Below are 26,248 nucleotides of genomic sequence, written 5' to 3' on the forward strand. Positions count from 1 at the left end.
CTCCCTCCCTACCACCCCCCCCCCCCCCCCCCCGATCTCTCTCGCTCAGGAGTTTCTCATGGTGGTGAGGTAATGGGAAATGGCCCATGTTCCTCTGCGGCTTTCTTTGCACTGAAGGAGTGTGAATTACAGGAGTCCTGTGTTAGTGCAGTTCCCAGTCCTGAGGCTGACAGTTGACCCCTTCGAAGACAGAGCTGGGTCTGTGAGAAGCTGCGGTGGAAACAATGGGCTGCATTTATCTAAACTCATCTCAGCTTCAGACTCCGTCAGCAGCTCAAGTGCAGGGATGAAGGTATCAAAGGCGTGGGATCAGGAAAGGAAGGGGCAGAGCCTGAAACTGACAGCTTGCACTCCGTCTTCACCGTGCCAGTGTCCATACAAAGGCTTCAATTAACTGCTTCGAAAAGAAACCAAATTAATGGAGGAAATCATCCTCTGAAATCCAATCAGTCTCTCAGGGTTGGGAAAGTTTGAAAAATCAGAAGGGAATGAAATATTTTATTTGTCATTTGTCAGGTTTCAAACTGCATATCCCTAGGAGTGCATCAGTTGATTTATTGTTCTCTAGGAAGGGTCTGAGAAAGGGGTTACACCCAGTCCTTAACCGAGGGAACAGACCCAGGGAGTGAGCCCTTTCTCATACCCAACCTTCCATCGTGAGCTAGCAGAGATAAGCCAGCTCAACAGAGGACCTTGCTGCTGTGGTGCTATATTGTTCGTTGAGATTATGAAGTCACAAGGAAGCTTCATTGCTTTTGATTTCTGTGAGGCTGGTTAAGGCGCGGGGACAGAATGAAGCTGAATAACTTTGCTCCCTGATTGCAACAGACAAGATTCTGGAGGAACTCAGCGGGTCAGGCAGCATCTGTGGAAGGAAATGGACAGTCGACGTTTCGGGTCATCTGGACTAGAAATGACTACGTGTGCCTGACCCGCTGAGCTCCTCCACCAGATTGTTTGTTGCTCCAGATTCCAGCATCTGCAGGATAGGAATATTTTGATGGCCAAAGGGTGTTGCCCCAAAACCAGGATGTCAGGGTTGAAATTGATTGTAGCACCGTTTCTCCGATGCAGGCTGAGTGCAGGTTGAGGCTGAACATGGGGAGTCGGGCTTCTGACGTGGGGGGATGTCACTGGATGCATTTAAGAAGGAAATGTTGGGGAACTGAGAGCTATGTGGAACTGACACAGAGGAGATGAGGTCAGGGGTAGATCAGCTATGAATGTATTGAATGGCGTGGCCTACTGTTGCTCCAATATACTTGTGTGGAGGAACAGTGCGCGTTCTTACATGTGCTGGCATTTGGTTATGACACCAAGGTCTGGTCAGACATCTTAACTGGATGTAGCTGAGAAGAACAGAGGCCTCTCCAATATTTATCCCTAAATCAACATACTACCCAGTCATTACCTCTTTTGTTCCTCTCTTGTGTTGGATAACACACTTAAACATAGAGGTATCTGTCATGCTCAGTGGTGTCAAACACCGTGCAATCTATATTTTGATATCCCTTAATCAAAATTCATTTGCGTGAATATGGTGGCTAATTCAGACAGAAACATGCCTGTGCCAAGCAGACAACACCCCCGGCCTTGCTTCTAAAAGTCAGAAGCTTGGGGCAGCGGGTGCACGGTTCATCAGGGAATCTGCCAGGAGCAGGAAGCACTTGGAGTCTGACTCTGGTCTCCATGAGCAGGCTTCCTGCCAGCCAGGGTTACGTCGACCCCTTCCCCGATCCCGCCAACGGAATTTCCAGCTTTGTATTTTGAACCCAACAGATAAGTGTGCTTTGTTTAGTCTAGCATGAGTGTGAGCTTGCCGTATCAACACAAACAACTCCCATCCACTGGAAGAGAAAGAAAACATTCCCTGAGGACATGGCGGCAGGCAGCTCTTCTTACTGAGAGTGGCTAAATGATAGGAGGGGGGATAGCAAATGTTAAAAGGGAAAATGCACTTTGCACCACGGTTGTAAGAACAGACATGATTTGGGAGATTGAGCTGGTAGGATGTGCCTGTTATAATCTGTAGTTGGCATTGAGTTGAGGAATAACAAACATACTTAAGAGAGCTGGCTTACAATCAGGCAGGAAGCTTAGAGATTGATGCTAGATCCCAGTGTGTAATTAGGTCTGTTGGATCTTGGAGACTTTTGGCTGGCCAAGTCATCTCATGGGGTGTCCGACGTGAGGACTTTGGGCTTGTGGCTTTTGTGGTTTCCTGAGTGAAAATGATGGACTTATTTTCTGATAAGCTACTGTTTATAAAGTCTCTTCTTCAGGAAGTATGGCACATTGATATGGGAGCGCCGGATCAGATTGTTAACCAGCTGAATGGAAACTGGGAGGAAACACTTGATCACCTCATGACTGAATTTGGACCCACAGATCCAGGACACCAAAATCAACTTGGGTTTCACATGCAGTGGATTGAAAATTCCTCATGGATTCCATCGGGGCAGGCTTCCCAGGAAGCTGCCCACTGAATTTCCAGCTTAATATGGCGCCAGGTTAACATGGCATCAGTAGAATGATCACATTGAAATGAATGGGGGTCCTCGTGCAGGATACCCTGAAGGTTAACCACCAGGTCGGATCGGCAGTAAGGAAAGCGAATGCTATGTTGGCATTCATTTCAAGAGGAATAGCCTATAAAAGTAAGGATGTGTTGATGAGGCTCTATGGGGCACTGGTGAGGCCTCATTTGGAGTACTGCGTGCAGTTTTGGGTCCCTTATCTTAGAAAGGATGTACTGATGTTGGAGAGGGTTCGGAGAAGATTTACGAGGATGATTCCCGGAATGCAAGGGCTTACATACGAGGAGCGTTTGTTGGCTCTTGGACTGTATTCATTGGAGTACAGAAGAATGAGAGGGGACCTCATAGAAACATTTCAAATGTTGAAAGGATTGGACAGAGTAGATGTGGCTAAGTTGTTTCCCTTGGTGGGTGAGTCCAGGACAAGAGGGCACAATCTTAGAATTAGAGGATACTCATTTAAAACAGAGATGAGAAATATCTTTAGCCCGAGAGTTGTGGATTTATGGAATTCTTTGCCACATACAGCTGTGGAGGCCCGATCATTGGGGGTGTTTAAGGAAGAGATTGATAGGTATCTAATTAGTCAGGGTATCAAGAGATTTGGGGGAAAGGCCAGGAATTGGAGCTAGATGGGAGAATAGTTTAGCTCATGGTGAAGTGGCGGAGCAGAGTCGATGGGCCGAGTGGCCGACTTCTGCTCCTTTGTCTTGTGAAAATAGAGCTGGGAAATGATAAGCAGATCTCTGTAGCAGATTTCATTTAGGTATGCTTAAATGTCATATTTGGCCCCTGATCTTATTGAATGAAAGACCAGGCTTGAGGGGTTGAATTGACTACTCATAGAGCTCTACAGCATGGAAACTGGCCCTTCGGCCCAACTCATCTATGGCGACCAAGTTCCCGACCCGAACAGGTCCTATTGGCCTGCAATTGGCCCGTATCCCCCTAAACCTTTCCTATCCATGAATCTGCCCAAATGTCTTTAACGTGTAATTTTTCCTGCCTCCCACCACTCTCCGTGTGGAAAAACTTGGCCCTCAGATCCCCTCTCCCCTCTCACCTTAAACCTATGCCCTCTAATATTAGACTCCCCAACCTGGGAGAAAGACTCTGACCATCTACCTTACCTACACCCCTCATGGTCTTATAAACCTCCATAAAGACACTCCTCAGCCTCCCTTCTCTCCAGGGAAAACAGTCCCAATCTATCCAGTCTCTCCCCTCCAACACCCTCGTGAATCTTTTCTGTTTCCTCTGCAGCTTAAGTGTAATTGTTTTCAAATGTGTGTGAATGCTCTGAGTTTTTTTTCAAAAGAATAGGTATTGATATATATTTTTAATTATTTCCCATGTGCTTGAACATTGGCAAACATTTTGCCTCAGTGACGGCCTCACTGGCTGTTGAAGCCATTCTGGGAGTGCAGCCGGCTGCTTGCACCCAGAGTGGGGCTCTGTCAGGCTGCTCCTCGCCAGGCAGCAGGTCTCCGAGAGCAGATGAGTGCCGAGGGTCACACTGGAGGAGGTAGCGTGGTGCGAAGTCAGGTGACCTGAGAGCATACCAGGCAGCACCTTACACCCTCCAGTCCCTTCCTGCATTTCAGGGCCCATTATCCAAGGGCTTATTCCTCGTCCTTGTTCCCCGTTGCCTCTCTGCCCTGAGGTGTCTGCCCATCCGCTCTCGTTCTGCCCTGGGTCACATCTCTTGTCCGACACACTGCAGCCCGTGTTCCCGGCACAGCCACCGTCTTATTCTTACATGGGCCTTAAAGTAGGAGCCCGTGCCTCAGGAATAACTGGGAATTGGCGCAGTCAGTGCAGAAGGAAACAGTGAATTCCTGACACCGAGCCAAGGGTTACTTCACACACAAGTCATGACTCTGTAGCCTACAGGCAGCTGAGACGCAGCTGTCTGTCACTGAGTCTAATCCAGCTTTACATGGGGTTTGTCTTCATGGATGTTGTTCACAGCCTCTGTGGTTTGGGGAGTGAGTAGTCTTGGGTGTATTCCTTAAATTTATGTTGCCATTGACTGGAAGGTCGGAATGGATATTCAGTTCAAGTCTTTGGAGTGAGGCATTCTCATATTTCATGATGTGGGAGGCCATTTGGCCCATCAAGTCCATGCTGACTCTCAGAGTGATCCCACTAATTCCATTCTCCCACTGTAACTTATTCTCTCTCACATGCCCATTGACACTGCCAATTCACCCCCCCCCCCCCCATTCACACTCTGGGGACCTTACAGCAGCCAACTAACCTGCTAACCAGGGGATGAGGGAAGAAACCCACACGGTCACTGGGAGAATGGCTGACTCCTCATAGTCAGCACCTTTGAGTCAGTCAGCGCCGAAGCAGGCCCTTCAGCCCAACTGGTCCATACCAACCAAGATGCCCATCTATGTTAGTTCCATTTACCCGCCTTTGACCCACATCCCTCTAAACCTTTCCTATCCATGTACCTGTCCAAATGTCTTTTAAATGTTGTTAATGTACCTGCCTCTGTCACTTCCTCTGGCAGCCCGTTCCATATACCCACCACCCTCTATGTGGAAAAAGTTGCCCCTCAGGTCCCTAATAAGTCTCTCCCCTCTTACCTTAAACCTGTGCCCTCCAGTTCTTGGCTCCCCAACCCTTGGGAAAAAGACTGTGTGCATTCACCCTATGTATGGCCCTCATGATTTTATACACCTCTGTAAGATCACCCCTCAGGGTTCAGGATCGAACCTGGGTAACTGGAGCTGTGAGGGAGCTGGCTTGACTGAACCTACCTTGGGGCCAAGTAAAAAGAACCCAGTGAGGTGCGAGTGGATGTTTATTGTAGCTTGCATTCTGACAGCTGGTACTCTGTTGTAAATATGTGTAGCATTACAATCTGTAACTTGTAGTCACGCACCTCAGCCAGTCAGCATCACTGGCAGACACATTGTTGGCTGACAGGTTGTTTGCGTTCCACGTTTGATCGGTGCAGCCTGCTCGCATTGTCTCTGGTTGGGTTTCACCTCGTTTTATTTAAAGCGGACTCGTTCATTCACCTGCCCCTCCCCCATCCCACTTCCCTCTATCCCCACAGGAGATCATTGGAGGAGACGCGTAGAATCAGAGTTTGCCTTGTTGTTCGGAGGGTCAGAGTTGCGCAACATAGAAACAGGCCCTTCGGCCCACCGTGTCCGTGCTGACCTTTTTGCCCGTCTTCATGAATCCCATTTGTCCACATTAGGACTGTATCCTTCTGTTTTGCCTGTTCAACTATCTGAATGCCTCTTAAACATAGTAATTGTATCTGATACCACCACCACCTCTCTTTTTAATTTCAAAATAAACCTTATTCATCATAAAAAAAAACTATATACAATAGTAAAACAGTGCAAGCCTTTACATTGTGTACGGATCGATCATTAGTGTTACCTTTTTATAGAAGAACCACAGCACCGATGCCACTCGTGTGGCTCCCTGGGGTGATACCCCAATCCCATATTTACAAAATTTAAGGGGCTTCCTTGCCTGACCCCGCCCCTCCCTCTCCTGTGGTAGAAGAACCCTAAACTGTAGTCCTTCCACCACCTCTGGCAGCGAGTTCCAGATATCAACCACTCTGTGTGAGAAGACTTACCCCTCAGATCCACTTTAAAACCCCTTCCTCCCACCTTAAACCTGTAGGGGTGGGAGTGAATTTCCCCGACTGCAAGGAGGGACAAGTCCTTAGCTTGTAGCATTATTCAACAACTGGGTCTAGAAAGGAGAACGCCCAAGTCTGCATATAATGCGTAGTTGGGAAGGTGCATTTGTGCGTGAAGGGGAGAATGTAAAACTGCAGAAGGACGTGGATTAAACAACTGGGTAGGGATGATGGCAGAAAGTAATCTAACATTACTAAGTGTAAAGTTGTGTAATCTGAGCAGAGCATAAATTACACTGGGGAGGAGAGATTATCAGCTGTTTTTGGGGAGGAATTGTTTGATTCTTATTTCAGGGAATCACTGTTTAAGTCATTAAGCTATATTTTGACCAGGTGCAAAGAAAGCCTCATCTACATTAATGGGGTGTCAGGCTTCATCACAAGCTTTGGGATATAACATTAAAGGAAGGCTGCTGTGGTCATGTTGTACACAGATTAGACTTTGATATTCTGTTCAGTGTTGAACACCCCACCTTGGGGAACACCTGCAGGTCTCAGAGTCTGTGTTCATCAGTATAGCCCTGGATCCAGAAGGTAAAATATATCGATAGGTTGGTAAATGATTGTAGTATACCCCAGAGAGAAGGGGTTCAAGGATGATCCTACTGAGATGTTTGGAATAATCCTCTCCAGAGCAAGTCCTTGTCTTCCATGAGACACAGGAGACTGTAGATGATGGAATCTGGAGCAACACACAATCTGCTGGAAAAGCTCAGCAGGTCGAGCAGCATCTGTAAGGGGGAGAAGGAATTGTCAACGTTTCTCAGCCCTGATGCAGGGTTTCAACCCGAAACGATGACATTTTCTTTCCCCCCCACGGATGCTGCTCGACCCACTGAGTTCCTCCAGCAGATTGTGTGTTGCTCTTGACTTCCATGACCTTACTGGTAGGTGAGTGACTGGCACTCCAGGGTCACCAGAAGCACAACCAGCAATCCCTTCTCACTGAAACCTCCTAGCGATTCATTTCTCTGGTACACAGGGCAATGACACTGCCCTCGTTGCTCAGTCTACTATGATCTTAACCCCTTCTCCCTTGGCACCTTCTCCCCCTTCAAGAAACTAATTGTCTTCCATCTTACCTCTGAGTCAAAATACAAATGGGAGCAGCAAATTGAATCCAAAATTGGCTCAGTGGCAGGTAGCACAGTGACACAGCTAGCAGAGCTGCAGCCTCACAGCTCCAATGATCCGGGTTCAATTCTGACCTCGGGTGCTGTCTGTGTGTAGTTTGCACATTCTCCCTGTGACAGTGTGGGTTTCCCCGGGTCTCCTGGTTTCCTCCCACAGGCCAAAATCGTGCGGGTTAGTAGGTTAATTGGCCACTGTAAATTGCCCTTGGTGTACAGACAAGGAGGTATAGCAGAGCCCAGGTCCTGCTTCTTCAGGACTTTGGACCTTTTAACATTGAGTTGGTGGGGTAGGAGCAAATTTTCTTGAGATGAGTTCAACAACTTGGATTACATATCACCTCCAACACAATATATCACAAGGTCTTCACAGAAGCCAAATCAGGCAAAATCTGATCCCTGGCTGAATAAGGTGAAATTGGGGCATGTGATGAACTTGGTGTACAGATCAGATCAGATCATTATTAGTCACGTGTACATCGAAACGCACAGTGAAATGCATCTTTTGCGTAGAGTGTTCTGGGGGCAGCCTGCAAGTGTCGCCACGCTTCCGGCGCCAACATAGCATGCCCACAACTTCCTAACCCATATGTCTTTGGAATGTGGGAGGAAACCGGAGCACCTGGAGGAAACTCTCACAGACACGGGGAGAATGTACGAACTCCTTACAGACAGCGACTGGAATTGAACCCGGGTCGCTGGCGCTGTAATAGCGTTACGCTAACCGCTACACTACCGTGCCTGCCCAGGAGTGACTCGGAGAAAGGTGGGACTCTTGGGAGTTGGAGAGGTTTTGGGAGGTAGTCCCAGGGCTTAGCACCAATACAGCTGAAAATACATCAGCTAACGGAAGCCAGGGTGCTCAGGAAGGCAAAAAATGAAGGAATGCAGAATTCTAGGGTGTGGAGGAGGTTACACTGAGGGAGAAGAGGCCACGGAGAGGGAAGAGGATTCTTCCTTCAAGGAATTCGTGGCCGTCCAACCGGTGATGCTTGGCAAGAACAGAGGCAGTGGTTGAACGGGACTTGCTGAGACTCGAGTACAGGCAGCAGTTGTTAATCAAACAAAGATAAAGGATGAAGCACATCCTCGGAGTCTGAACTTCACACAAAATAAACTGCTTCAGTTGAAGTAGATTTGGGCCTTGTGGATTATTTACCATAGCAAGCTTCATTAGCCCATTGCAATCTGATGTGCTTTGAGCACCATGAAAGGAAGTATTCTACTCTAACTTTTAGTAGTATTTAAATGGCCCGATGAATATGGAGTATATCTGTAACAATGCAGGTTAATTGTGGCATGACCGTGCTCTTGCGTTGAGTGAGTGGTTGCCAGTGAATGCCAAACTGGGCAGTGAGTGGCCAAGACTGAATGTTGTCGGCAGTTTGTAATCACACAGGTGCCCGTGCACGATAGGCCGTGATTAGAGGGTTTAATTAGGAGCCTGCCTGGGAGTGGGATGTGATCAGGGTGATTAGGATGGGTGTGCGACGCACTATTGGGCAGAGAGGTGCTTTACCTAGCAGGTGAAGTGGAACTAAGATATCTTTATTCGTAACATGTACATAGAAACACGCAGTAAAATGCATCTTTTGTGTAGAGTGTTCTGGGGGCAGCCCGCAAGTGTCGCCACACTTCCGTCGCCAACATAGCATCCCCACGACCTCCTAACCCGTACGTCTTTGGAACGTGGGAGGAAACCGGGGCACCCGGAGGAAACCCACGCAGACACGGGGAGAACGTACAAACTCCTTACAGACAGCGGCGGGAATTGAACCCGGGTCTCTGGCGTGATAATAGCGTTACGCTAACTGCTGCATTACCGTGCCTGCCTGTCTCCCGAGAGAGGGGGTGGAATTTTGTTATTTCCACTTTTTATCTTCCATCTCCTTCTCTTTTAAAAGGTGGTGGAGTAGGTCGGCCAATGGGAAAGTGGACCAAGTCTAGATGAGTCATAGAACACAGAAACAGGCCCTTCAGCCCATCGTGTCCTTGCCAACCATCAAGCACCCATCTATACTAATCCCATTTTCCAGTGCCTGCCATGCTTTGGTGATTCAAGAACATACAACAGTACAGCACAGGAACAGGCTTTTCAGCCCACAATGTCTGCACCGATCACGACACCAAATTAAACTAAATCCCTTCTGCCTGCGCATGATCCATATTCCTCCATTCCCTGCATATTCCTGTGTCTATCTAACAGCCTCTTAAACATCACTATGGTATCTGCTTCTACCACTACCCCTGGCAGCCCGTTTCAGGCAGTCTGAGGTATATAAACAAAACTTGCCCTGCACGTCTCCTTTAAACTTTCCCCCTCTCACCTTAAATGCATGTCCTCTAGTATTTGACATTTCTACCCTGGGGAAAAAGATCTGGCTGTCTACCATATCTATGCCTCTCATAATTTCCTCTCAGCCTCCAACGCTCCAGAGAAAACAACCCAAGTTTGTCCAACCTCTCCCTATAGCTCATACCCTCTAATCCAGACAGCATCCTGGTAAACTTCTTCTGTGCCCTTTCCAAAGTGTTCACATTGTTCCTGTAATGAGCTAACCAGAATTGCACACAATACTCCAAGTGCGGCCAAACCAAATATTTATGTAGCTCCAACATGACTTCCTGACTCTTATACTCAATGACCCAGACTCATCTCAATACTTATTTAACGTTGTGAGATTTTCTGCCCACACCACTCCATCATGCAGTGTGTTCCATATTCGGACCGCTCTCTGGGTGAAAAGATTCTCTCATAGGTCCCATCTGAGCCTCCTTCCAACCCCTTAAACCGATGCTGTCTGGCTTTATAAGCCTCAGAGCAAAGTTTCTCCCTCAGCCTCCTCTGCTCGAAGGCAAACAAATGCAGCCTATCCAGTCTCTTCTCATAGCTGAAATGCTCCATCCTAGGCAATATCCTGGTGAATCTCCTCTCTATCCACTCCAGGGCAATCACGTCCTTCCGATAGTGTGGTGACCAGAACTGCACATAGTACTCCAGCTGTGGCCTAACCAATATTTTATAAAGTTGTACCATAACCTTCCTGCTCTTGTATTCTGTAGCCCAGCCAATGAAGTCAATATTTCATGAGGAGGCTGATTGATTTCAAGAAACACCAGAGTTGAGACCTGTGCTTATCCACCGAGTTTACATTCCCATAGTGGTCAATGGAACAGATTTTTTGGGGTTTTACCACACTCAGGAGCACCAGTGCCTCCTTCCCAACCAAGGGAGGCCAAATCATCCAGCTCCCATTTCAGCCTGTGCGCATAATCTGGGCTGACACTCCAGTGTAGGAGTGTGGGTGTGTTGCATCTTTGGAGGAGCTGTCTTTTGCAGGTGAGATGCCTGCCTTGGCGGTTCGACATTAAAGGACTGCGCGGCACCGTTAGAAGTTTTCTTGTTGTCTTGCCCACTGGTCATAATCACAAACTAACTAAACACCATGGATTTGCTGTTTGAGGGAACTGCCTGTGTCCAGGTTCCCTGTCTTGTTTCCTCTATTGCATTGGTAGCATCGCAACTGCTGCTGCCTCGCACCTCCAGCGACCCATCTTCGATCCTGACCTTGGGTGCTGTCTATGTGGAATTTGCACTTTCTCCACATCATCACATGGGCTTCCTCCCACATGCCAAAGATGTGTTGGTTTGTACGTTAGCTGGCCACTGTGAATCACTCCTAGTGTAGGTGGCTAATGGAATTGAGGTGGAGTTGATGAACATGCGAGAGAGAATAGGTTACAAGGAAATAAGTGGGGGAATGTGATTGATATGATTGCTCTGTGAGCTGGCATAACCTCAATGGGTTGAATAACTGGCTGCTATGTTGTGAGCTATATGAACAGTAGTGACTGCATTTCAAGAGTATGTTGACTGTAAAGCACTTTGGAGTGTTGAAGCTATGAAAAGCGTTACAGAAAAGCATGCTGTGTCATAAAGGTATTTGCTCAGTATCGTACGATGTTGGGTTTCAGCAAGGGTCCTTGTGGCAGGCTGGACAAAAAAGTGGAGGTCCAAGGGGAGGTGAAAAGTTGGATCCAAAATGGGCTCAGTGGTAGGAAGCAGGGGGTAATGTTTTGTCGATGGTATATCTAAAGCCACTGCATACCTATGTTGAAGGGGGTGGATAAGCTGCCTCTCAGGCACCTTACTTTTTCCTGGATGGTGTTGAGTTTCTTGAGTGATGGAGCTGCACTCATCCAGGCCAGGGGAGAGTAGCCCTTCACACTCCCGACCCGTGCCTTGTCCATGGTGGAAATCCTCTGGGGATTTGAGAGGAGATGAAATACCTCACTCCACCCTGCCTCCCATTTTCCCTTTGAAGTCAATCAAAACAAAAATGGGCCTAGACACAAGACTTCAGATGCTGGAATCAGGAGCAGAAAACAAACTGTTGGAGGAACTCAGTGGGTCAGGCAGCAGTGGTGGAGGGGAATGGACGGTCGACCCTTTGGGTCGAGACAGTCCAGACGAAGGGTGTCCACCTGAAACATTGACTATCAAGAAGGGGGGCGGTGCTCATGCTCCTGTCCACGTGAATGGTGCTGAGGTCGAGAGGGTTGAGACCTTTGAGATCCTCGGAGTGAACATCACCAATAGCCTATCCTGGTCCAACCACATAGATGCCACGGCCAAGAAAGCTCACCAGTGCCTCTACTTCCTCAGGAAGCTAAAGAAATTCGGCACGTCCCTGTCGACCCTCACCAATTATCAATGCACCACAGAAACCATCTTATCCGGATGCATCTGCAACTGCTCTGCCCGTGACACAGCTCAGCACATCACAGAAACCAGCCTCCCCTCCATGGACTCTGTCTACACTTCTCACTGCCTCAGGAAAGCAGCCAGCATAATCAAAGACCCCACCCACCCCAGACATTCTGTCTTCTTCCCCCTCCCATCGGGCAAAAGACACAAGAGCCTGAAAGCACGCACCACTAGGCTCAAGGACAGGTTTTATCCCGCTGTTATAAGACTGTTGAATGGTTCCCTAGTATGATAAGATGGGCTCTTGATCTCACAATCTACTGTGTTATGACCTTACACCTGCACTGCACTTTCTCTGTAGCTGTTACATTTTATTCTGCATTCTGAATTTACCTCGTACTGCCTCACTGCACTGTATAATGAATCGATCTGTACGAGTGATATGCAAGACAAGTTTTTCACCGTACCTCAGTACATGTGACAATAATAAAGCAATTCCATTTCCCTCCACAGATGCTGGCTGACCCGCTAAGTTCCTCCAGCAGTTTGTTTTTTTGCTAAACATGGGCTGAGGTGTTTATGAGGATATGAAAGGCTTTGTGCCAATTGGCAAAAGTCTGAATTGCTTGTAGTTTTTCAGTGGAGCTTTCCTGAACCATAGGTTCTGGCTTTTCATCGGGGTTTTCAATAGCATAAGAGCTTCTTGCTCCATTGAGCACATAAGCAATTACTTCTCCATTGTTGTCGGTGCTGCAGGTTCCTCCTGTACAGTCAGACAAGCTACTTTTGCAGCAGTATTTGTAGAGTAAAATTTGGGCATCAGAAATAGAAGATTCCAAGAAAGGAATCCAACAGAGAGGTTAGAATGTGGAACTTGGTACCAAATGTAGTGGTGGAGATAAATATGGTCGATGTGTTTAAGGGGGAGCTTTAGTGAGAAGGAACAGAAGGATACGTTGATGGGGATATGTGAGGAGGAGCAGTGGGATGCTCATGAGGAGGGCAGACACCCGTTGAACTGAATGCCTCATTCTTGTCCCTTTAAGGCCACAGTTTCACATTCAGATTTCGCCCTCAGATTACGTTGAACTCAGCTTGCCAACAGAGTAGAGATTTGTCGCCTGTCTGAGGTGCTGCTGAGAAGACGTCGGGGTGGAGAGAGACGCCCGTGTGACACAGACACACTGGCGATAGTGTTAACCTTGCATGGGCCACGGGGTTGCACGGAGACAGTCCAGTCCCTTGTTCCACGTTTGCATACCCGGGCAGGCAGTGGCGTTTCCACAGCAACATTGGGAAGCATCCTATCAGCAAAGCCTGGAATGTCGGCAGTGGACTGTTGGCTGCCTGTCAGAGCTTTCATTGCTCTGTTTACTTTGATGCCATTCACATTCAGCGCATGATGCCTTCAGTGTGTTTCATGCTGTCTGGCTGGAATGTGCTTACTCCTTAGAATGCACCTTACTATAATGACGCTGCACTCTACAACAACTAGCTGCATTTATGTATTCTGTTGGGTTGGGTCTCCGCAGTTCCTTTCACCGGTTGGAGGCTATGCCTTTCTTCAGATCGTGAGTCCTAGAACTTTCTCCCTACCCCTCTCCAACTCTCAGTCCTCCTTCAGGACTCTCCTGTTGTCCTAATGTCTCCTCCTTGGGCCACTGCCAGTTGTGGTTTGCTAATATTCCTGTGAAGCAGCTTTGTCCTTTCACTAAGTTAATGGCAAACTGCTGTCTTTATTAATGTGCTGATACAATCCAGGATGCTTTGTAAGAGCCCAATCAGACCAAAGACAGTGAGCTAAAGAAGGGGCCATGATTGAGGTATATGGCAGAAGAGTCACAGAGTAATACAGCACAGAAACAGGCCCTTCGGCCCAACTCGCCCATGCCATTATCCCTCTAATCCTGTCCAAATGTCGTTTAAACATTGTAATTGCACCTGCCTCTAGAGCTTCATCTAGCAGCTTGTTCCATATACGCACCACCCTCTGCGTGAAGAGGTTGTCCCTCAGGTCCCTTTTAAATCTCTCACCTTAAACCTAAGCCCTCTAGTTTTTGATTTCCTTTCCCTGGGAAAAAGACAGTGTGCATTCACCTTATCTAGGCCCGTCATGCCCTAATACACCTCTATAAGGTCACCCGTTAATCTACTGCACGCCAAGGAAAAAAAATTCCTAGCCTGCTCAACCTCTCCCTCAAGTCCTGGTAAATGCTCTTTGGACTCTTTCCTGTGTTAAGAGGTGCTAAGGTGTAACAGTGTGATCCAAAACGCATCATATAAAATATTCACAAAATGCTGGAGGAACTCAGGTGCTGCTTGACCTGCTATGGAGAGAAATAAACAGTCGATGTTTCAGGTCAAGACCATCAGGACGCGAAACATTGTTCGTTTCTCTCCATAGATGCTGCCTGACCTGCTGAGTTCCTCCAGCATTTTGTGTGTATTGCTCCAGATTCCAGCATCCGCAGAATCTCTTGTGTCTCATATAAAATATTCAATTTATTGTTTGAGATGAATTCACAGTTGTTAATTGGACAAGCTCAATTGCCAAGCTATGTTCCATAACTATGACTTGTGGGCCCTGCTGGTTGAGGACTACATATGGATCATCACATCACAAAAATTGCTCAGGATGGTTTTTAAGTGAAGCTCTTGGAGCTTTCACAGCCACCTGGGATGGCCTTTGGCCCACCTGAGAGGAGGTACCTCCAATCCTGGTGTGGTTTCGAACCAGCCCCTGGCCCTCAAACGCTCTCTGCCTCAAAAGTTGACACTGCTGTTCACTAGGTCACTGCTAAATGAATCACACTAGTTCAACCACCAAGCATCCAGCCCAGTAAAGCTAAGAGCATCAAACCGAGGCATTGGGAAAGTGACAATTTCAGGAGAGTGAAGTTTAGCTTATTGCGATATAACTCGTGCATAATCAAAAATAAAGAAATTCTGAGACTTTCCTCAATCAACGAAGGTGATACAATGCACTTGAGTCCATTAAGGCAAGTTAGTTAATATTCAGATGATACCATAGAATGGATTCAGCGAAAGCACCTCAGAAGTAAGAGTGCGCTGGATGTAAGTGACCAGAACAATGTGAGTTGAAATTGAATACACCAGGTGCAGAGCTCTGCAGTTCGGAAACAACATGCAGTGACACATGTACTCCTGTGAGCAAGAGCTGAATAGACTTGGGATGAAGAGTATCCAATTACATTCACACCAGGCAATAACCATCTCCCACTATGGTTTAACCATATCCTCACAATATTTAGTGGCATTATCATCACCTACATACTTGGCAGTTATTATTGACCAGAAACTCGATTGGACCGACACATAAATATTGTGGCTATCAGAGGAGGTCAAGGGACTGGGTATCCTGTGACAAGTAACCGAAAACCTTGGTGTCATCTCGACCAGCAGGGCTATGGATCTAGGGCAGGCACGGTTAGCGTAACGCTATTACATCGCCAGCAACCCGGGTTCAATTCTGGCCACTGTCTGTAAGGAGTTTGTACGTTCTCCCCGTGTCTGTGTGGGTTTCCTCCGGGTGCTCCGGTTTCCTCCCACATTTCAAAGACGTACAGGTTAGGAAGTTGTGGGCATGCTATGTTGGCGCCGGAAGCGTGGCGACACTTGCGGGCTGCCCCCAGAACACTCTACACAATAGATGCATTTCACTGTGTGTTTCGATGTACATGTGACTAATAAGGATATCTTATCTTATCTAGTGTTGGAAGTGGGATTAGGATGGGTAGCTCTTTTTCAGCCAGTATTAACTCAATGGGCCGAAGTGCTAAATGGCCTCCTGCAGTGCTGTTTTCAATGATTTTATTTCAACAAGACAGGTCAGGAGTGTGATGAACCACTCTCCACTTGCCTGGATGAGTTTAGCTGCATCAACTGTCAAGAAGCCAGGTAGTATCTAGTACAAAACAGTGTGCTTCATTCATACTATCTCTCACCCGTTCCATCGTGTGTCATCTACAAAACACACTGCAGTCTCTTGTCCGAGCTGCTCCAACTGCACATCCCAAACCCATGAAATCTCTCACCTAAGAGAACAAGGGCTTCAGGTACGGGATAATGCCGTCAGCTCCAGTTTCTCTGGAAGTGATACACCTGACCCAGACACACATTGCTGTGCCTTTTTCATCAGAGAGTCCAAATCCTGGAGCTCCCTCCTCAACAATGCATTGGGATTACCTTTGCTACTTGAACTGTGGTGCTCTTCTTGAGGGCAATTACTGACGGGCAGTAAATGCTGGCCTTGTCAGCTATGTCCATGCTACTTATACACAAATAATTGAGCATCTCCCGTTTTTAACCCATTCCTAAACTTACTACCATTGGGGAGGAGGTACAGGAGCCTGAAGACCCACAGTCAACAATTCAGAGACAGCTTCTTCTCCTCTACCGTCAGATTTCTGAACAGTCCAGGAACACTACCTCATTATTCCTTTTTTTTGCACTATTTATTTATTTTTGTAATTTATAGTAATTTTATATCTTTGTACTGCTGCCACAAAACAACAAATTTCATGTCATTTCAGCCAGTGATAATGAATCTGATTCTGATTCAAAGTCATTTGCAACTCTGTGAATGAAATCCTAACGACTGTGCTCAGAAGAGTCTCTGGTGTGAGGAGTTGAACTATGAGAAAAAGACAAGAGGAAGTTGGGAAGAAGATATCAGAGAGATGGACTTACAGAGGGGCTGGAAATATGGGATGGTAGTAATGGAATGGAAAAAATTAACCTGTAAATTGACCATCGTGTGCTTCAAGAGCAGGGCAGAGGGTCACAGCTTCAACTGGTGTAAAGGAAAATCTGGGACTAAAACTTGGAAACTGCTCCTTTTGAAGAGTGATCTAGAGGTGGAATAGATTTTAGAGCAGAGTACTGGAGACTAAACCTTTGGGATCAACAATTGCATTCAGTGGACTTCAGAATCTCTGACAGACTAGCAAAGATGGGTGGAAAGGAGTTACTAATCATTGAATTGCATTCGCCAGCATTTGATCAACCATGTAAAGAGTTAAAGTTGCAAAGAGTGGAATTTCAGCAGTGCTTCCTTACTCACCTTCTACCTGACCTTTCCAGAGCCAGGGACAGAGGGTAGCTCGGTTTTACTCAGTGAAGGTACGCAGGAGCTTCAGGCCCGTGTTGGTTTGTGACTGCCCTTGTTGAAGTGATTCTTGTTTTCCAATTGCAGGTTCTCAGCATTGCACCATGCTGCACTTAGTGGGAGCACGGAACTCATTTCACTGCTGCTGGAAGCTCAGGCAATGGTGGACATCAAGGACAGCAATGGTTAGTGTTGCTTTGTATTTTGCTCAGAAGCACCTCGTGGCTTGGCCTCTTCCTGTCACCGTAACCTTTATCGGTTTTGCAATGCTCCGGTTTCCAATTTTCATCCCTGCACCAGTTGGAGGCTGGGTCTTCAGCGCCTCATCCTGAATTCCTTTGCGAATCCTGTCTGCCTTCATTGTCCTTTAAACTAATCCTGCATTTGTCACACTTACTGTTCATGTATTTCCTACAATGTTTGACTACAACAGTGATGGAATTTCGGAGCACATTGGCCCTGATTCTACTATTGTATCGGCAGTGAACAAGCCTGCATTTACCAGCATGAATCTTGGCAATTTCTGGGCTCCCCAGGTGTGTGGTAATTCAACACAGGTTTCAGTCTGTTTTAAATGATAAAGTAAAGCAGGATTGCATAATCTCTCCCTAATAAGAAAAAAAAGAAGTTTAATTTGAAAGCAAAACATGCTGATTCTGGAAATCTGAAATTAAATGGAGTACTGGTGGTACTCAGCAGGTCAGGTAGCAGAGAAGAGTATGGCACAGGAACAGGCCCTTCAGCCCACCATGTCTGTGCTGACCATGCCAGTCTAACTAATCCCATCTGCCTGCAAAAGGTCCATATCCCTCCATTCACTGCCTGTTCATGTGTCTGTCCAAACACCTCTTAAATGTTGCTCTTGTTTCTGCTTCCACCAACTCCCCTGACAACGTTCCAGGAACCCACGCTCTCTGTGTATGTCTGTGGAGAGAGAAACAGCTAACTCGTCAGGTCGATGATCTTTAATCACAGCATTTCGACTGTCATTTTCTCAGGGAATCATGTAAAAAAAAATTGTACTTTTTTTTTCCATATTTTAGAAAGTTTGTTATTTTTCATTTTCCACCTTGTGATTGCTGAGTTTTTATTTCACGCACTGTGAATTGGTTAAAAGCTTGTGCTTACCATTTCCTGGTTTGCTGCCCGAGAGAAATCTTCATTGTGATTACTTATCATAACGCAGGAGGCCACTTAGCCCATCGGTTCCAGGCTCCAACCTCATTTGTCCCATATTTTCTCATATTGACAGAAAGGAGATGATGTGGCCCATTGAGTCGATGCCAGCTCTCAGACCAATCCACTCTCCCCAGGCACGGTAGTGTAGCGGTTAGCGTAACGCTTTACAGTGCCAGCGACCTGGGTTCAAATCCGGCCACTGTCTGTAAGCAGTTTGTACGTTCTCCCCGTGTCTGCATGGGTTTCCTCTGGGTGCTCCGGTTTCCTCCCACATTCCAAAGACGTACGGGTTAGGAAGTTGTGGGCATGCTGTGTTGGTGCCGGAAGCGTGGCAACGCTTGCGGGCTGCCCCCAGAACGCTCTACACAAAAGATGCATTTCACTGTGTGTTTCGATGTACATGTGACTAATAAAGAAATCTCTCTCTCTCGCTCGCTCTCATTTCTCTTCCTCACATCGACTCCACCACTAGGGACAACTTACAGTGGCCAATTAATGAACATCTAACATCTTTGGGGTGTGGGAGGAAATCGGAGCACCAGGGGGGGAATCCCATGCAGTCTGAGGGAGAGCATGCAGATTCCACTGACAGCACCGGAGGTCAGGATTGAACCTGGGTCTCTGGAGCTGTGAGGCAGCGGCTCTACCTGCTGAGCCACTGTGCTGCCCAGTTGCCCCTCTCCTTATTCCCCTGTGATTAGCTGCATTTGTGACATCACTGCTACTGAAGCCCAATGATCTTCTGGAACCATCATCAGCTGACGTCAGGCATGGTGACCCCAGCTCCTTGGGTAACTGGAATCTCGTGACCGGCTTCCTCAGTGACCCTATCACTTCACCGCTGGCCATAAAATTCGGCCTTCAGTCCATTGTCTGGAATGCACGTTGCTTCACTCTGTGCTGCCACTGTCTCACTCTCCTGTGAAATCCACCTCTTTAAACAAATAAAGCAACTCCTGTGTGTACAGTGGCCTTCCAAAATGTAGCCTTCTCCACAGATGTGTGACCCATTGCCAGGGTATAAACAGTTTGCAGTTGAGAGAGGCTTGGGGCAGGAAGGTAGTCAGACCTTGAGTGGAGCGTGTGGGGAAGGAGAGGGGACCAAGGGTTGAGTGGGTCTGTGCTTTGGGGGAAGTTGTGGAGTGGGGACTGAAGCTTACACCAGCTTATTGAGGTGGACGATGCGATTGGCTGGAGGGGTGTGTTTGAGGACATGGTCGGTCCAAGTTCCAGTGCTGGGCTCTTGGAGGATCTGCGGTGGGAGTGAGGTGGTGTGGGAGCAAAGGGGTGAGGAATGAACAGACTTGCCTAAAGGTGGACCAAGGACCTGGTCCCTTGTAAATGGTGCGAGAGCAAGGTTGGCCTGTTGGTATTGGTATTGGTATTGGTTTATTATTGTCACTTTTACCGAGGTACAGTGAAAAACTTGTCTTGCATACCAATCCTACAGGTCAATTCATTACACAGTGCATTGAGGTAGTACAGGGTAAAAACAATAACAGAATACAGAGTAAAGTGTCACAGCTACAGGGAAGTGTATTGCAGGTAGATAACAAGGTGCAAGGTCACAACAAGTGAAAGCTGCGTCTCTGAGTGGCCGGGACATACCTGCAAGTGAATTGTGCCTAAGCACCACCAAACTGTGCATTGTAGCCAACATGATGCAGGAATTTCTAGGCCTGTGTCTTTAACAAAGTAAGACATCCCAAGGGCCTTCATTGCAGTGCCATCAAACAAAATTTGCAGCCAAGCAATATAAAATGTCAGGAGAGATGATGAAAGGCTTAGTTATACAGGTTTAAGAAGTGGCTTAAAGAAGAGAGAGGTAATGATGCCCAGAGGGTTAGGAGGTCTTGTGTACTCGAGGCATGACTGCTAATGAAGAACTGAAGGGGTTTTTAGATTTGCAAGAGGCTGGAATTGGAGGGATACATGGATATCAGGGAATTGAGGTGACAGAGCTAAAGTGGGGTGAGGAGGGATTTGAAAATGAGAGTCTTAAAATGAAGGAGACACAAGAGTCAGCAAATGCTGGAATCTGGAGCAAAATACAAACTGCTGGAGGAACTCAGCGAGGTAAGTAGCATTTACGGAGGCAAAGGGAGGGTCCACGTTTTGGGCTGAAACCCTGCATCAGGACTGAGAACGGAGAGGGGAGGTGGCCGGCATGAAGAGGTGAGAGGGAGGGGGTGATACGGGCTGGTAGGTGACAGGTGGAACCAGTTGAGGTGGGAGATGAGGGGCAGAGGGAGCCAGGTGGGGAGTTGGAGGGGGAGTGTCATGGGTGATACAGATCATAGAGTCGCAGAGTACTACAGCACCGAAACAGGCCCTTCGGCCCGTCCAGTCCATGCCAACCTGATCTGCCTAATCCCATCTACCTGCACCCAGCCCATATCCCTCCAATCCCCTCCCATCCATGTACCTATCCAAACTTCTCTTAAATGTTACAATTGAACCTGCATCCACCACTTCCGCTGGCAGCTCGTTCCACACTCGCACCACCCTCTGTGTGAAGATGTCTTCCCTCAGTTTCCCTTTAAATATTTCACCTTTCACCCTAAACCAATGATCTCTAGTTCTCGTCTCACCCATCCTGAGGGGAAAAAGCCTGCATGCATTCACCCTATCTATACCCCTCATAATTTTGTGTACCTCTATAAGATCTCCCCTCATTCTCCTGCGCTCCAAGGAATAAAGTGCTAACCTATTCACCCTTTCCCTATAACTCAGGTCCTCAAGTCCTGGCAACATCCTTGTAAATTTTCTCTGCACTCTTTCAAGCTTATTGATCTCTTTCCTGTAGGTAGGTGACCAGAACTGCACACAATACTCTAAATTCAGCCTCACCAACGTCTTGTACAACTTCAACATAACATCCCAACTCCTGTACTCAGTGCCCTGATTTATGAAGGTCAAAGTGCCAAAAGCTCTCTTTACGACCCTATCCACCTGTGATACCACTTTCAAGGAACTGTGGATCTGTATTCCCAGGTCCCTCTGTTCTACCGCACACCTCAGAGCCCGACCATTCACTGTGTAAGTCTTACCCTGATTTGTCCTCCCAAAGTGCAACACCTCACACTTGTCTGCATTAAAATTCCATCTGCCATTTTTCAGCCCATTTTCCTAGCTGGTCAAGATCACGCCGCAAGCTTTGATAACCTTCCTCGCTGTCCACTTTGCCCCCAAGCTTGTGTCATCTGCAAATTTGCTGATCCAGTTTACCACATTATCACCTAAATCATTACTATAGATGATAAACAACAATGGACCCAGCACCGATCCCTGCGGCACACCACTAGTCACAGGCCTCCAGTCAGAGAGAGAACCATCTACTACTACTCTCTGGCTTTTCCCGCTAAGCCAATGTTGAATTCAATTGGCTACTTCATCCTGAATGCCAAGCAACTTAACATTCTGGACCAGCCTCCCGTGCGGGACTGTGTCAAAGGCCTTGTAAAGGTCCATGTAGACAATGTCCACCACCTTTGCCTCATCGACCTTCTTGGTAACCTCCTTGAAAAACTCTTTTAAGATTGGTTAGATATGACCTACCACGCACAGAGCCATGTTGACTATCCCTAATCAGGCCCCGTCTATCCAAATACTTATATTTCCTGTCCCTTAGAAAACCTTCCCATAATTTACCCACGACTGACGTCGAGCTCACCGGCCTATAATTTCTCGGCTTATTCTTAGAGCCTTTCCTGAACAACGGTTCTCTGGTCCTCCAGTCCTCTGGCACCTCACCCGTGGCTAAGGAGGTTTTAAGTATCTCTGCTCGGGCCCCTGCAATTTCTGCACCAGCCTCCCACAAGGTCCGAGGGGACATCTCGTCAGGCGCTGAGGATTTATCCACCTTCGTTCGCCTCAAGGGAAATAGAATGGGCAGGTGGGGGAGAGGAAGGGCTAGGTAGAGACAGGTTGGAAGGTGATGTGGAATGAGATAAGGGAAGGATGGGGGGGCAGATGGGCTCATCCCTTCCCTATCTGGTTCCACGTCTCCTTCCAGCCTCTGTCTCTACCTTCCTTCTCCCCTCCCTCCACCTAGTTCCATCTGCCTGTTATGTTTTCCTAATCTGTTTCCACCTATTACCCAAAACGTTGACCATCCCTCTGCCTCCACAGATGCTGCTTGACCTGCTGAGTCCCTCCAACAGTTTGTGTTTTAAAATCAAGGCATTGATTTACCGGGGCTGGGTGTGGTCTGCATTGGCATTGGGTGAATAGGAGTTGGTCTGAGCTGGGATATTGCAACAGAATTCCTCTCGGGAAGATTTACCACGCTCCTGTAACATCAGCCAAGGTTGATTTTTCCTCCAATCTCACCTACACCTGTACCGGTTGCTCCACATCTCCCTCCAGCCAGTAGGGGAGATCGGAGCAGCCTATCCTTTGTTATGGCAGATAATAACTCATTTTGCCCCTTGGACGTGCACTGTCATTTTCTTGGATCCTACCTTCTCTTTACCTCAGCTCAGTTTACCCACCTTCTATCCTTTCCACTCGATAACATTAACCCACTGATCTCAGCCTCGGAATCTCCAATTGTTTGAGCACCCTCAAACTTCTGAATAAGTTCCCATTTCTATGAAGGAAAGTTCCCAGCGGGATGGCTGAGCACTAATACTGTGATTGCACAACGGTTTGTTGACGATGTTCTTTTTGATGTCCGGTAAAGGAATGCGACCTTTGCACTACGCAGCGTGGCAGGGGAAGGTGGAGCCCGTGCGTCTACTTCTTCGAGCAGGAGCTGCGGTGAACTTGGCCTCACAAGACGGGCAGATCCCATTGCATCTTGCAGCCCAGTACGGTCATTATGAAGTGGTAAGTAAAGGGCACTGTCCTGGTCCTGTACTGTTGTCAGTAGGCTCAGTTGGCCAGTCGTTACCACTAGTGTGGGCACTTTGGTCATGGCCAAAACAGCCCTCTAGTCAATTCCATCAGCAAGGTCGCTCCCATAAGACAAAGGAGCAGAAGTCAGCCATTCAGCCCATCGAGTCTGCTCCGCCATTCTATTATGAACTGATCCATTCTCCCATTTAGCCCCACTCCCCCGCCTTCTCACCATAACCTTTGATGCCCTCGCTACTCAGATACCTATCAATCTCTGCCTTAAGTACACCCAATGACTTTGCCTCCACAGCCGCCCGTGGCAACAAATTCCACAGATTCACACTCTCTGGCTAAAGAAATTTTTCCTCATCTCTGTTCTGAATGGGTGCCCTCCAATCCTGACCTGAAGTTGTGCCCTCTTGTACTAGTCTCCCCTACCATGGGAAACAACTTTGCCACATCTACTCTGTCCGGGCCTTTTAACATTCGAAATGGTTCTATGAGGTCCCCCCTCATTCTTCTGAACTCCAAGGAGTACAGCCCAAGAGCCGTCCAATGTTCCTCATATGTTAACCCTCTCATTCCTGGAATCATTCTAGTGACTCTTACATTGTCACGTGCTGAGATACAGTGAAGAACTTTGTTTTTCATGCCGTCTACACAGATCATTTGGAAAGATAAGTACATTGAGGTAGTACAAAGGGTAAAGCTATAACAGAATGCAGAATATAGTGTTATAGTTACAGGCAGTGCAGGCAGACAATAAGGTGCAAGGGCCATGACGAGGTAGATTGTGAGGCCAAGAGTTCATCCTTATAGTACAAATGGTCCATTCAAGAGTCTTATGACAGTGGGATAGATGCTGTCCTTGTGCCTGGTGGTACATGTTCTCAAGCTTTTGTATCTTCTACCTGATGAAAGTGGGGAGAAGAGAGAATGTCCGGGGTGGGTGGGGTCTTTGATTATGTTGGCTGCTTTCCCGAGGCAGTGAGAAGTGTAGACAGAGGCCATGGAGGGGAGGCTGGTTTTTGTGATGGACTAGGCCGTGTCCACAACTCTGCAATTTCTCGCAGTCTTGGGCAGAGTAGTTGCCATACCAAGCTGGGGTGCATCTGGATAAGATGCTTTCCATGATGCATCTATAAAAATTGGTGAGGGTCGACATCATTAAGCTGGAAAGAATGCAAAGAAGATTTACGAGAATGTTGCCAGGACTTGAGGGCCTGAGTTACAGGGAGAGGTTGGGCAAGTGAGGTCTTCATTCTTGGAGCCTAGGAGATTGAGGGGTGATCTTACAGAGGTGTGTGAAGTCAAGAGGGGCATGGATTGGGTGAATGCACACTGTCTTTTTCCCAGGGAAGGGGAGCCTAAAGTTAGAGGGGATGGGCTTTAGATGAGAGGTGAAAGATTTAAAAGGGGCCTGAGGGGCAACTTCTTCACACAGAGGGTGGTGAGTATACGGAATGAATTGCTGGAGGAAGTGGTTGAGGCAGGTACAATAACGTTCAAAAGACACACAGATCGGAAAGGTTGCGAGGGATATGGGCCAAACACGGGCAAATAGAACTAGCATAGATGGGCATCTTGGTCGGCATGGACGAGTTGGGCCGAAGGGCCTGTTTCTGTGCTGTCTTACTCTATGACTCTGTTACCAAAGCACTCCACTAAAGTGGCTGTAATAGTTCTGGGCCAATGTTCAGGCAATGCTTGTGTTGGGCCCAGATGTTGTTGTGGGCCGGTTGGACTGCTGGTTTTGATTGGACAGGTATGTTAGGGCACAGCGCTTGTCCTGTTCGCCATTGGCTAAGGATTCACTTGGGGCCCCACACGTGTGTTTGGTGGGGACTAAGTGTTAAGGAACTCTGAAGTTTGCATATGAGCACAGATCAGTCAGCACAGGCAACAGGCCTGCAGAGACTTGTTTGTTTTCACCTGGAGCAGCGCTTGTAAAGGTGATTGTTGCCTTTCATCAGGAGCATAAAATCAAATCTTTCTGCTGCCTGGAGCCATGACCAGCGAGAGAGAAATTAATCACACAAGACAAGGAGCAGCGGGCGAGGGTGTTGGGCCGAGCCCAGCCCACCAGTGGGAAGGGTGGGACCTGGAAGGAAACAGTACAGTGAAAGGGCAGGAGGAACAGAGGAGGGGAGCAAGGTCGCTGCTGATGCAGAGAGAGCAGGAGCAGGGGCCTGTTCAAAGTCAAAGTCGAGTTTATTGTCGTGTGCACGAGTACATGTGTGCACAGGTGCAATGAAAAACTTACTTGCAGCAGCATCACAGGCACAGAGCATCAGATAAGCAGCATTCGCAAGAAAAACATAAATTAAACATAAATTATACACAATTTTACAAGAAAGAACACAATTAGACCCAGAAAAAAACTAAGTCCATTGTAGTGCAAAGTGGTCCTAGTGTTGCTGTACTGAGGTAGTGATTAGGGTTGTGCAGGTTGGTCCAAGAACTAAATGGTTGGTGTTCTTGAAGCTGTAGCTGTTCTTGGACCTGGTGGTGTGAGACTTCAGGCTTCTGTACCTCCTGCCCGATGGTAGCTGCGAGAAGATGACTAGGCCCGGATGGTGGGGACCTTTGATGATAGGGTAATCTCTCAAGATACAAATGGAAAGTGAAGAGTCCGTTCAGGACATTTAGTGGCTTTTGGTGGGATTTTGATTGGCAGTAATAGAGTCCAATGAAGTGAAGTGGGAAAATGGCTTAAGCTGTGGTTTCCAATATCTGTAGGGTTGGTCCACCTGTTAATAGCAGCAATGTCCTTCTCTTCCCTCACAGTCTGAGATGCTTCTACAGCACCAGTCCAATCCCTGCATTATAAACAAGGCCAAGAAGACACCACTGGACCTCGCGTGTGAGTTTGGTAGACTGAAGGTAAGGCTGCTCCCTCTCTTAACGAGTCGTTGAGATCTCAGTGATCGATGAGCACAACCTGTATCCCTGTTTCAATGGCAAAAGAAATGGGATGGGTTAAGTGCAGTAAAACTCTGATACTCTGGAACGCTTGGGTCTTTGGTGGTGTGGACTGGCTTAATTTCC

At 47.5% G+C, this 26,248-nt stretch overlaps 1 protein-coding gene across 8 annotated transcripts in view; it reads left to right on the forward strand.

The window, feature by feature from the left end:
* Nucleotides 1–26,248, forward strand: part of LOC127580049 (caskin-2-like) — a 227,874-nt gene that overhangs the window by 138,872 nt on the left and 62,754 nt on the right. For all 8 annotated transcript variants that reach the window (XM_052033195.1, XM_052033194.1, XM_052033197.1 and 5 more), the window contains 3 exons: nucleotides 17,270–17,367; nucleotides 23,046–23,191; nucleotides 25,988–26,083. In XM_052033195.1, the coding sequence (XP_051889155.1) occupies nucleotides 17,270–17,367; nucleotides 23,046–23,191; nucleotides 25,988–26,083 (340 nt within the window). The remainder of the gene's footprint in view (nucleotides 1–17,269; nucleotides 17,368–23,045; nucleotides 23,192–25,987; nucleotides 26,084–26,248) is intronic.

Source organism: Pristis pectinata, chromosome 18 (genome assembly GCF_009764475.1).
Source record: "Pristis pectinata isolate sPriPec2 chromosome 18, sPriPec2.1.pri, whole genome shotgun sequence".
Taxonomy (NCBI): domain Eukaryota; kingdom Metazoa; phylum Chordata; class Chondrichthyes; order Rhinopristiformes; family Pristidae; genus Pristis; species Pristis pectinata.